The 12,971-nt window shown below is 40.2% G+C and overlaps 1 protein-coding gene across 2 annotated transcripts in view; it reads right to left on the bottom strand.

Moving 5' to 3' along the window:
- MAGI2 (membrane associated guanylate kinase, WW and PDZ domain containing 2) overlaps nt 1-12,971 on the bottom strand; it is a 770,034-nt gene that overhangs the window by 56,843 nt on the left and 700,220 nt on the right. For both annotated transcript variants that reach the window (XM_010580933.1, XM_010580932.1), the window contains 2 exons: nt 9,687-9,879; nt 6,332-6,580 (listed from right to left, as the gene is read on the bottom strand). In XM_010580933.1, coding sequence (XP_010579235.1) covers nt 6,332-6,580; nt 9,687-9,879 — 442 coding nt within the window. The remainder of the gene's footprint in view (nt 1-6,331; nt 6,581-9,686; nt 9,880-12,971) is intronic.

Raw genomic sequence — 12,971 nt, forward strand, 5'->3', positions numbered from 1 at the left:
AGATACTCCTTTGGAAAATAGAAATCTGCGGCATGCTGCAGTTGCAGATGACAATAATCCCTTTTGTTTATAAGGTTAATGAACCTATCAATTGAAACATCCCATTGTGTGCTGATATGGAGCCTATTTACTTGCATAGCACAGGCATAAGAAACTAGGTGGGAAGGAGTGCACGTACCTTAGAAATCTGAAGATCTAAGAAAAAATTGATGGAACTTAGGTACTTTAATTCAGGCTTCTCATGAAAGCAAAATGGGCCCTGTAGAATCATTAGAAAAACCTTGATTCCCTACCCAGGTTTGTGCTATGAAAACTCTCTGAGTTTGTCCTTTGAGAACACAAAAGCAGCACCACCAGGTCCAAATGATCTACTCGGGAACATGCTGCAGGACAGAAGTCATCTAGAGAGGGGACTGATGTGGTCAAGATCCTCCATGCTTTCTTCAAAAAATATCAAATAGCCTTTTGAGTATTTAATGCCTGCAAACTGCAGTAATGTGTTTTCAGTGATATTAAAAAATCTCTTTCACTTCTTTAAGTTATTTCACTATTATTAATTGCATATATTGATTTGAAAAACTGAATCATGTAACAATTTCATTAAGGTCCAAATTACACTGTCAGTTAAACAAGCTTAGAAAGTGTGTTTTGTAGCTGAAGAAGCAGAATAACAGCTCAAACCTGAATATCAAAGCTAAGTAGAAATGAGAAACCAGATTCTTTGCCCACAAGTCGCAGCTATCTTCCACAGGGGACTCATGCTGCAGGTGGGTTTTCACTGCTCTGTTCCAAAGATCTCCAAGGTGGTGTAGACATCCTAATTTCCAAAGCTCTGTTTTCTTTAGAATTTGCAGATCGGTCACAGAAAATTGTGTCCCCAGGCACCAGGAAGACACATGGGTGAAATTGCAGCACAAATAACTCTCTCAGAGCACACAGTTATCATAGATCAATAAGCTGTTTTTTATCTCTAAACTGCAAGGAGTTCAAAGAAACTCTGGGGCTGAATGGGACTTATTTCAGAACGCTGTTTTCTGCAGTCAGCAGAGGCTTATCTTGGATTTACGGTTTTTAGTTAAGACTGCATGTTTTGAGAAATGAGAGAAACTTCTTTCATTAGACTTTGTTTTATCATGTTTTGAAAATCCAGCAGTCATTGGCATATGCAGTGTAGGGGCAAATTAAATCTACAACTCCTCTTTTGCTAAACAGGAGGGAGATCATAACAAGTATGCACAGTTGTCTGCCTTTAATTTTTTAAAAATCATTTCTTGATTATGCCTGTATTTTCAGTTTGTTTACACTTTATAACTGTGCTAATTGACATTACCTGCTACGGTATAATTCATGGAAATATTGTCAATTTTCCAATTTCACTGGGAGTTGCCAGTTAGCGAGATCTATTTACAACACATGGTTTCTTTCTACAGAAATTAGAGTGTTAAGAGATTTACAGGGTATCAGAAGTTCTTCTCCTAGAGGAAGCTGCATCCCAAACACATGAAGTAAGAGCAGCAGGAAGATATGAAGGAGGCAGGGACAAGTGTACTCTATAAAGCTCTGGGACATATTCACCCAGAAATCTCCTTTTGGCCATTTCCAGCTAGCTGGCTGCAAGTGCTTTTCCATGGGGTGCAGATAGTGAACTTATCTTGATACCCTAAGAAGCTCCACAAGAATGGGGTTTTACCACAGAGGACACACACAATTGAGTATTATCCTAAATGTAATGCAAGGGGTAGATTAATTAATTAATTCAGTTTCAGTATTTTAGCTGTAAAGTGACACAGTACTGTCGTGTGAGGCAATGGCACCTCAGGCACAGCTGCACGTCCACAGCCTCATGTGTCGCTGCAGGATGCTGGGGACTCGGAGGGGACAGCCCCAGGAGGAACCCTTCCTCCCAGAACCACGTGTGCTGCAAGTATTTTTACTGGGGGAAGCATGAAGGTATTCCTCAGGACAGGACTTCAGAAATAGGCTGTAGTTTGGTCAGTTTAGCCACTTAACTCTGCCACTTAACCAGGGCATCTAAAAGCTGTTTGTAATTCGGTGGGCAAAGGCAGTTACCTGGGAAGACCTCCATTGAGCTGTGAGGTTCAAAGAGTCCAGATCTACCCCAAACTAAAAGTGTAAAACTAGAGTTAGCTTTCCAGCATTCAGCTGGGACCGCGATCCTGAGTTCTCTAAAGAAATCCCACTGGAGATGAGAAAATTTTGATAAACTATGTGTAGCCTGCATAGCAAAAGAAAGCACAGAGTAAGGTCAAATTTAGGTGGCCTGTCTGGAGAAGGGACAAGAGCCAAAGCACCTTTAATGTTGGGATGGGGTCTGGGGCAAACCATGATAATATGTTTTAGGGGCAGTAGAAGTTAATCCTTTCATTAGGAACAGGTCAGCAGCCTGGCCAAGTGTATTTTTTTTTTTAAATCTCTTAGCACTCTAAGATCCTCTGTGCTCTCCACTAGCCAAAATGACTTGCTTCTGGATGTACCACTCAAACACAGTTCTTTATTTATTCACTTTATCTCCTTTTACTGATATAATTTTGAAGCATGGCTGATCTTGTCTGTGCCCCTGCTTTGCCCTGTGAAGTCTCTTTGTTCAATCCTTGTCATTCGTTTTCCGCTCCTGATCTGCCCCACATCAGAACTGTAGTCTGGTGCAAGAAAATCCCCTGTGCTCAATTAGAGAACATCCCAAGCAATGCTTTGACAAAGGGGAGACAAAATTTCTACCATTATAGAATGCAGGAAAAGACATGTGCCACAAGAATTGGATGTTTAAGCAAGTACCAGTAAGTAAAAATTACATCCAGATTGAAAGGCTGGCTCCAAAATAGTTAACAGTAATTTATTAAAATGACAGCTACTACAGTGCTGCCTATCACAAAATGTGAAAAAATATTCTATTCCCTGATTATGGCTGTAGTCTGCCCTCACTCTGTGCCTGTATGAAGAGTAAAAAAAATGCACTTAGGATTTTGAAAATTTCTGCAAAGTAAAGGCAGGTCTGTATATCAACAGTAATAACAAATCCCTTGAAAAGCATATCGAGAAAAAAGTTGACCAAGACTTTAAGCCTCTTGGAACAAGAATGACAGCCTTAATTCTGGGAGCTCCTGACACTTTCATGGCTCTTTTCCAGGTCAGAGGGACACGGAGCACTCCTAATAGGCTACATGGGACCGGCGCAGCGCACATCCCATCAGAGGGTGGGAAAGGGATATGAGACTCAACTGGAGCACTGCTACTCTGACTTCATGGGGTGATCCAACAGCTTCACAGCCAGAGCTAGTTTTAACTCGCCTGGCAAACAGGGTGAGCTTTTGTGTAACCCCTTGAGCTTTAGGCCAACTGCAAACCAGAAAACCCATGAACCTGCAGCTCTGAGCCTAGTAGCAACTCTGTTGGAGTGACTACCTCAATTTTAAGAGTGCTTGAAGCACAAGCACCTAGTGACACAAGGTTCGCGCTCCTGTACTCAGCAAGAGCTGTTGTAATTTGTTGGATTGTAAAACATAGTTTATGAGTGTGATTTCAAGAACAACAAAAATACTTTCAGTGCACAATTAATTGCCTTCTTGAGTAAAAGTGATGATGATACTTACACTTCCAAGTCCTCAAGTCTTTTGCTTTTACAAGAAAGTAGAGAAAGGAATAGAGTTATCAAAATAAACATTCTTGAATCAAAGGAACTCTTCTTCACTTTGCCCTGAGGATGCTCCCAGTGAGACGACTTCTTAGGCTATGCTATTCCTAGTAGTGTCTGGCACGACAAGATATTCCCTTTTCTGACCTATTTTGCCCATTTTGATTCTTTCAGAGTTGCTTTGCAATTGCAATGTTAACATTTAACTGCGTATGTTTAGGGTATGTCTGCACAGCATCATTCTGTGCTACATGTGGATACATGAGCTGGCAACAAGCGCACTGGCTCCGAAACCAGAAACACTGGAACTATAGTACAACATTTCACCAAATCAACATACTACTGCTATGAGAAGTGACTACCAAGGTGCTTGACATGGTGCCATGCAGATCTATATTTTGATACTGATTTAAGCTATATTTTGGACATTACGTCTCCTATATCCGGTTGATACTTTCCTACTGTTAATACTCTCTCTGCCCCTGATTGTGCATTTTAATCAAAGGATTTCAGGTTATTTCAAGCTGTAAGGGACCTCAGGAAGTCTCAGTGGCTGCTGCTGAAGTTCTTCTGTTCTGTTTTCTACCAAAGGGCCCAAAACATGGATGCTGTATTCTAGGCAGGTCCTAGTGAGTACTGAGTAAAGGGGGATAATAAGTTCCCCTCAATCTACTGGCTATGCTCCTGTTAATACAGCTCAAATTACTTCACCCAAATAAATATTAAGTAAAGAAAATGAACCTCCCTTAAACTACATAGTCAATGACTTTTAGACTGTTTTTATTACTGATAACAGATTATGTAATTTTCAGTTTATGTTTTCTGCTACAGTTTTGGAACAGAATTCACATATAAAACCTATTTTCTTCTCTGTTCTGTCACTGTCTGCAGCAAATGTCATTTTTTGATTCATTGCTGTTCTTCTAAACTTAGGATTTGGGTACTCTTTGGGATCACTGAAATTCAATGCAGTTGTTATTTGAATAAATTCACATTTCACTTCCACAGCAGACTGTCATTTTCCTTTACTATTGGAGATGTTCAGCTGACGTTCAACAGTGGCTACCTGTAGTTGCTTGGGGAGAAAGAAAAGTACCACAAGGACCTGTTGGAGGGTAGGAGGCAAAGCAGAGTCTTGAACCTGGGTCTATTGTCTTCAGCAGAATACTCCAGTCACAGAACTTTTCGTTGCTTGGGCATTTTCTCTTTCTCTTCCTCTCCTCTTTCCCTCTCCATCTCCCCCAACCACAAACCCTATCTGTGAAATAATTTTATTGAAAAATTCATGACCGACTTAACTGATTAATATGTATGTATCTCAATGTCCTCTATGGATTTTTTTTTTCCCTGTCTGATCTTCTGCAAAGAACTTCCAGTTGGCTATTATATTCAATAAAGTGAAAACTAGAGTCCCAAGAGGCTAATTATCCACTGTTACAATATTAATTCTGGCAATCATGGAATTTTAAAATTCAGCTGAGGTAATATGAAAAGCAACTCTTTTATTAACTGCATGATCATGAAATACTGAAAAGAAGTTTTCTGAAATCATTTGCTATTGTGAGATATGGCTTTCCCAGTACTTTCTTAGTTGCTTTTCTGTTATGAATTTAGAAGTTTGGCCCTAAGAGTTGAAATTGTGATTTTATTTCCTAAGGAACCACTTCTGGGCAAAAGAACAGTTCCTTCAAACCATGTTTTGAATGGAGGGAAAGGACTGCATTAGGCTCCAACTTGCAAAATGATAAATGTTCTCACTTGTCTTGGTTTTTCAGCAGTGATTAGTGTTCACAATTTCAGATGGATTTGGTGGGAGATGTGGATGTCTCTCAACATAAAGCCTTTTATGGTTCCTCCTTCCAATGGGCTCAGCTCTCAGTTGGTTAAATGCCATTTGAAACACCCAAATGTTGGTGTTAGCAGCAGCTGCCACTACCAAAGGGTATGAGTCTTCTGTAGGTCCCCTGTCACATTTGCCTGACCGCTCCCTAGATGTACCCAGGACATCTCAAATGGCACCAGATACCTATATAAAGCAATAAAGTTGAGCCCCAGCAAATATTAGTTTTCTGCATAGAAAGTGAGCTATAATTATTAGGGGCAGATCCTGCCACTGTATACATCATCTCTGTGTACTGGATTGTAACTTTTATACTATCTATACTCCAGCCAGTTAAAAAATCAACCTCTCTACACCTGTGTCTAACTAGTTTTCTCATTTTCCAGTTGCTGCTGCAGTGCCCTATCAAGACAGCTGCTGTCATAGGGTTTGCTGTGAGCTAAGCTTTTATTTCAACTTCCTGAACTTCATCTTGATCAAAAAAAAAAAAAAAGTATAATTCAGCTCTGTGTGTGGGAATCATTTATTCACATAACCCTATTGCTTACCTGCAGGGTGTCTCTTTGGGATATAGGAACAGAGAAAATCTACTTTGTGGGTGAATCCTCTGACAGCCAAATGAGTGTGTGAAGCACAGACCCTCAGAGGCCAGAATAACCTTTGGTTTTGTCCAACACACAACAGAGAAACAAACGGTGCCCCTGGAAGCAACCTTGACTGTCTCTTCAGTTTTAATCTCTGCAGTGACTAGTCAGCAGATGTCAGGTTTTAATTAATTTTTTTTTTTTTATTTGGGGCAAACTTGGAAAAATATAAGCTGAAAAATGTGATGTACTTACTTATTGTGGACCCAGATTCGGGCCTGTTCAGGGAACTGATGATAACAAAACCAAAGCCTTCATTCTCCTTGCGGTGGATCACCACGTCACTGGTTTGCAGGCTGTGAGAAGTGAAGCCCTCGGGGGGTGTAGCATTGCTACTAGAGACAGCGTGATTACTGTTAGCATAAGTAGTGTAGTCACTTCTTGGAGAACTGTGGTGCGTAGACACGGAGCCTGGGCTTCTGCCATTCTCTGGGCACGGCTCTCCTACAACATAAATCACACCAGTATTACAGTCTGACTTGCTCAGTGGCTCTGTGACTTACAGTACATTTGCTAATGCAACATGAATACAGTTGACCGTCTATAGCCCAGACTACCGCAATTATTAAACTAGGAGCTGTAATAGATGCAGAGAGACAGGAATCTACACAATTATGCAAAACATTCAAGGGCGATCAGATAAAGCAAGCATGAGCACTCACTGCTAAGCTCTCTACAAGAAAGGAAAGGAAAGTAAGAAACTGTGGCTCTCTGGATTGCAAAAACGTTAGCAAGCACTATTCCCTTGTCTGCCGGTTGATCTGTCGTCAAGAGGAAAATGTGACTGTCTAATCCAATATAAAATTATTTGCGTTTGGATTAAAAGAATTTAAGCAGGCAGCTAACATAGAGTAATTAGGATTAGCTGAATAATGTTCTTCTTACAAGTTGATTAGCGTGCTCAAAAGATGTTCATGGAACAGAGCAGTTATACAATGAAAAATAATCACAAATAGTTTTTCTGTGGGTGTCATGAGAGAAGCAGTGGTCGCTTAAAGGTTTTGAAGATGCTCTTGTGTGGCAAGTTCGAAAGGGCAGAAGTGAAAATGGAGTCCCTCCACACTTCAGTATTGCTTTATAGTAACAAGAACAGAGAACAAGTTAAATCTTGCGGGATTACACACTTTTTTAGTACAAGCGTTTTGGCAAGTGAAAACAGCCAAGTTACACTTCCAGATGGGAAAAAAGATTTATATTCCTCGCAGATCTAAGTTGTTTACACAAATCAGCATTTATTGACAGTTTTAATACAGAACTTTCAGATGAATGTAAGTAATAAGTTTTCTGTTCGGAGCAATGAGAGTGGCAGGGTCGTTCTACTGAACATGTGAAGAGCTTACGTATACACACATACATCCTAGGAAGAGAGCTTGCAAATTAGACCTTCAGTGTGTATATATTAATAAAATAAACATCATCCAAGGACAAGCTGTTGTTTTCTCAGTCAGGTGTGTCCTTTAGCAGTCCTTCTGCAACTATGAAATAAAGTGATTAGAGAGAATAAAGAGGAAGAAAAACAAACAATTATTATACTCCTACATTAGAATTGAAAATCTCCAAGAGTTATTGAACCAAATCTGCAACTAAATGCCATAGTCAGTGACAAGAGAGATCTCATTTTCTGGCTGTCATGTTTCAGAAAGCTGAATATTGTTTATGTCAGTATGGTTGCAACAGAAAGGAAATTATCTTACCCTCCAGAATGACCAAGAGCTGGCTTGGCCATAAAAGAATGCAACTGAGCACCATTAAGTATAAGAAAAGAAAGATAAAGGAGGAAAAGTTTAAATGGCTATTCGATTGTCAGCTGTGCAATAGATATTCATCAGAAAAATTACATTTTGCTTCTGCCTGTGAAAAAATGGCATTTTAATCTGCATTTTTCCGAATACCACATTTTCCTAATCAAGTTGTTTTCCAGAGCTTGCAAATGGTGATTTTCTGTTCCAGATCTGGGTAAGTATCTGTGCACAATGGCGATTCCAGGTGAGGGCTAAGATACGTACATCAGCTACCAGGCAGGTAAGGAAAGCCCCAGATCCCTCTGTTGTATACATTCACACTAGTGAGAAATTCACACGAAATAAATTGGCCTGATGTGTTAGTATAGCGTTTTTCAGTCACGCCCAACATCGCTCGTTTTAAAATTTTTCCACAAAGCTTATGCTGTTACACACCAAATTAAAATCCTGTTCAGCTCCTGAAATGCTTAAACATTAATGAGTTACACGCTATACTCCCCGGTGTGGCACTCTCAAGGCCCAAGAATAACTCCAGGTGTTTTACCAGCTTGCTTCATTTTCTGTGCCAGGAGATCAGCGCGTCTAATAGACCCTTTTATTTAATATTTAACAAGCAGCAGCGAAGGCTGGCATCCACTCTGCGCTAACCCTCTTGCTAATTTTGCCTGCAGTCTGTACAGCCAGCTGACCCGGCAAAGGTGCTAATCGCAAGCACTCGGCGGATTACCTTGGTTATTGGCCATTTTCCTAGCGGTGGGGGAGCTGCGAGGGGGCGTCGCGCCGGGCGGAGGGGGACCTTTCTGGCTGGAGGAGTCTGAAGTCAGTAACAGAAGAAAGTCAGTCCCGCGAGAGCGCGGCTGGCAGGGAGCTGCGGTGCCGCAGTGGGAGGGGGACTGTGAAGACGAAGGTGAGTGGGAGGGCGGCTTTTTGGCAGGGGAGCGAAGGGGAATGGCGCAGGCAACGACAGCGGATCTGGGGCAGGGGGAGGCAGAAGACAGGACAGGCTGGGAATGTGGGTTTGCTCATTTCTGGTGCCTCTGTGAAGTGCACTTACCACAAAGGTTTTAAAAGTTCTTAAATAAACTTCTTTCCTCGAGTAAGCAAAGGTTGCAATGGAACGGCAGCAAATTCTGCCATTACAGCTTTAATAGATGCTGCCACACATTTTTCCAGGTTCCAGTGTTCGTCAATAATTGAGACCGAGCTAGTCTAAAGGTTTCATTTACTTCAAATTCTTCATATTGTTTTAGGTTTATTTTCTGAACGTGTCTGCTTGAAGGGAGGATCTGGCCCTGTTCCTAGGAGCCGCTTGTGCCATACAGAAGGTTTTCAGCCAGCTTGCGTTGCAGTCAAGGGGGGTAAAATTCCATCAATGACATCAGTGAGACCAGAAATGGGCTTTTAACACATACAAGAGTGAAATGAGTTCCTGCCCTAAATGGTTAACAGTCTTTGAGCCTTTCTCTCATTGCTTATTGACACAGTCAGCTTTAACTGAGGTGAACGTTCTGTCCCAAAGGTGGACAAGAAGCGACAGCACAGACCAAGACAGCATGGAACAAATCCAGAGCACTCATGATCACCACACCGGGGTTGCCAATATTGTTTCCACTTCTGAAGGAAACAACACTCAGTTGTAGTGTTTTTGTCACAGAAACAAGGGACACATATTTACAATTATTCTTTCTTCAAAATGACACAAACATTCACTTTGATTTTAATTTTCTCTATTTTTTTAAAACAGCACCTGTTTGGGCTGCCAGCATTGAGATCTGTTTTTCCTTTCATCTTTCCCAGCCTTCACTCACCTGTGGGTAGCACCTTTCTCCTCACAGTAAGATTCACTTGCCCATTTCGGGCAGCGTTATGCATAAGATCAATCACATATCGGTGGGTTTTGCCGGCCACTGGAATCCCATCTACATACACCAGCTCATCACCAGGATGGAGACGACCATCTCGGTCTGCTGAGCCCATGGCAATTACTGCTCCGATGAGAATCTAGGCAGCAAAGAAACAAAATCCCGTCATATATACACTGAGCCTCCAATTTAGTGCCATGAATGTTGCAGTGATTTTCTCATTCTTTTGAAATTAAGCTAGTGATTCGGTGCAGGTGAAGAGATCTGTGTGTGTCTGGAAGCTGTGCTCCTCCTCTGTGGGTGTGACTGAAGATGCTTCCTTGCCTTTGGTAAGAAGGTAAGATGCTTCCTACCTGCATAGGAGTGATACACCTGAGAATCCTGATCTAAGGATGATCTACCTGATATCTTCAAATCAAGACAATCTATCTATAAGGAGTGTTGAGTTTATATAGACGACATTATGCAGAAGATCTAAACAAATTAATTCCACATAAAGGTCCTTTTGACTTTAAATTAGTTAGTTTGCATATTTCTTATCGAAGGTTCCTCACTGCTGTGTGATTTAAGCACCTGGAGTAATACACTTGAGGTCAGTAGTGGAAGTGACCCCACTACACAGAGTTTGCTTTGGGACTCTTTGGGGAAAAGAAGTGTTATATCAAATGTTGTTACTCATAATGAATAATTGCTCAGGTAGTGGTTGATTAACAAAATGGAAAAAGAGGAAAAATGTCAGCTTACTCTGGGCAGATGTTGTTTTCCCAAATCGACATTTAAATGTAATTTGTATGGGACATATAAACTAGTAAAAAATCTGTTCAAAACCTTTTAATGACTTTCTCCACTTTCTATGCACATAAATTCACATAATTTATTAGAAGGAGACATATATATTTTCCCTGTGGAGTAACTGGTAGAACAGTTGAGATTGATTCAAACAAAACCTGCTTTCTTTGAAAGAATATTAAAGAATTCACAGAGCCTGTTCCAAATTTTCCTTTCTCTTGTTCAGTGCGAGAGTGAGCACGGAATGATAGATATGACATGCCGTGTGACAATCTGGTTTAAATAATAAAAGATAAAAGCTATCAAGTATTGCTTTTCATGATGAACTGCAAAGGCTAGATGTGGTAGTCACACAGGTGATCTTGGTTTTTTTTTTGTGGTCTTAGCTGCAGAGTTGCAAGTATCCCAGCAGAGTGTTTAAATGAAACCCCATGTGAAGCCTGGAGAATTTTCCCCAGTTTCTAGCCTCCCTTTGCTCACTTTTGCTTTTAAAACTTAGCAAAGAGAGAACACGATGCGGCATTTTCCTGCTTCCTGGTGTTCCTGGGATCCTGTTAAGCAGTGCCAAGCAGAGTTGCTAGAGAGACTCTTTCAGGTTCTCCATTCTGTTCTTCAAATAGTGAAAGAATATACGTCAAAGCTTTGGAAAATACTTTGTGAAAAATCCAACTATGAAATATGTATTTATGCTCCTTTACTGGACAGGAAAAAAGCTGTCCAAAGCTACATTTAGCTAGATCTCCAGAAAGTATTCTCAAAACCTTTACATTTGGGCATCTTATATGACTAAGAATTTTTTCCTAGTTATGTTGGGAAGAGACTGGTGATAACGCTCTGCAGCTTGGAAGATTGTAGGGACTGCCTTCCTCCTTTGGTGTTATTGAGCATTTGCAGTTTCTTTATAATTGGCTGCCAAAGTACTGAACAATTTGTGCATCTTTAACCTTTGGAGAAACACAAATGCAGCTCAGAGCATGGTAGGTCATCAGTATCTACAGCAAAGTGCAAAAACTCTCTCTAGTTTTGACTAATTAAGTAATCATTGCTGATATTTCACATGTCCACAGTGGAATGTGATTGTTACTCATCTCAGTGGTGGAACTGACTCCTCACATAAGCAGCAGAGTCCTACTTTAAACACTTCAGGTAGATGTGTTAAGATGATGGCCACCATATCTGTTACTGGGTACATCTAATAGCAAGAATAACTTGATTTTCTTCTTTTTCATTTTCTGTGTCTGAACTTGTTTCTTATCCAGTATCTGCTCGCATTTCATAGCTGAGTAGTTTCCATAATAGTTACAAATTCTACAAGCAAAACACAAATTGGAAAAATATTTATCAGGATTATATTACCTCTGTAGTCCAGTTTCATACTGGCATGAGATTGCTTTGAATGTGTGAGGAAAAGGAAGATGACAGGTAGCCAATAAAGAGTGTATTATAGAGAAAAGGGAAAGTTTCACCTATTGCTTGAGATTAAACATGAGAAATGCTGGGATTAGGAAGATTGTGACAGAGCATAATCTGGAATTGAAGCCGGGGTCTATTAACTCATACATGTTAATCTGTTTTGATACTGAGTTTCTTTTTGATTCTTGGTATTTATTTGACTTTGTGTTTCAGTTTCTCTGAATATAACACAGTAGCTTCACAGGCACATAGTAAAACTTAAGTAATACACATAAAAGGTGTGATTCTTCTCACCTAATTTTAAGTGCCTGTGATGTCTAAAACCAAGCTAATCATCCAAATTCTGTCTAATCACTGCTAGAAATAGGAGTTCCTAAGGTGTGGTCTGCATTATCCTAACGTTTTGCTCTATGGACATCTGTTATGTCTTAGAAATGTCTGTTTCTTGGCACTGATCATAAAAAGAATATAGACATACATCTTGCAGGCATTTTTGAGAAGAATCCCAGTCAATCTGTGTTGAAAAGGTGAAACTTGTAGTGTAATTATGTATATGTTCCTGTCATTTTGAGTTTGAGCTGCACAAATGTATCCAAGATTATTCTCTGCTTTGGGACAGCAATTTGCAACTTCAGTAAAGTTCCAATTTATGTACATTTGCAAGCTTTCAGTGATATTATAATTTGCTGTAACAGAGTCAGATTATTTCTAACTCCTCAAGTTACTGGGAGAGGCGATAAATACCTGTGGTGGTATGATCTCATGAGATTTGAGAGGTGATTGGAACTGGCATAGCCCACAGTCCTAATATTTGAAATTTCTCAGTAAATTTAAGTTTTTCCTCTGGAAAGCATCTTTATGCTTACAAATATAGAAAGTGGAGTAGTCCAGCAGCACTTATTCCCTCTAAGGTGCCAGGGAGCTGATATAACTAGAAGGAAACTAAACTACAGACCCTCTACAGTGTCAGTATTATCCTTCTAAAAAAACTTTGTGTGGATTCTGCTTCTTTGAAAAACTTATTGCCTT

Source organism: Haliaeetus leucocephalus, unplaced genomic scaffold, assembly GCF_000737465.1.
Source record: "Haliaeetus leucocephalus isolate CR32 unplaced genomic scaffold, Haliaeetus_leucocephalus-4.0 Scaffold751, whole genome shotgun sequence".
Taxonomy (NCBI): Eukaryota; Metazoa; Chordata; class Aves; order Accipitriformes; family Accipitridae; genus Haliaeetus; species Haliaeetus leucocephalus.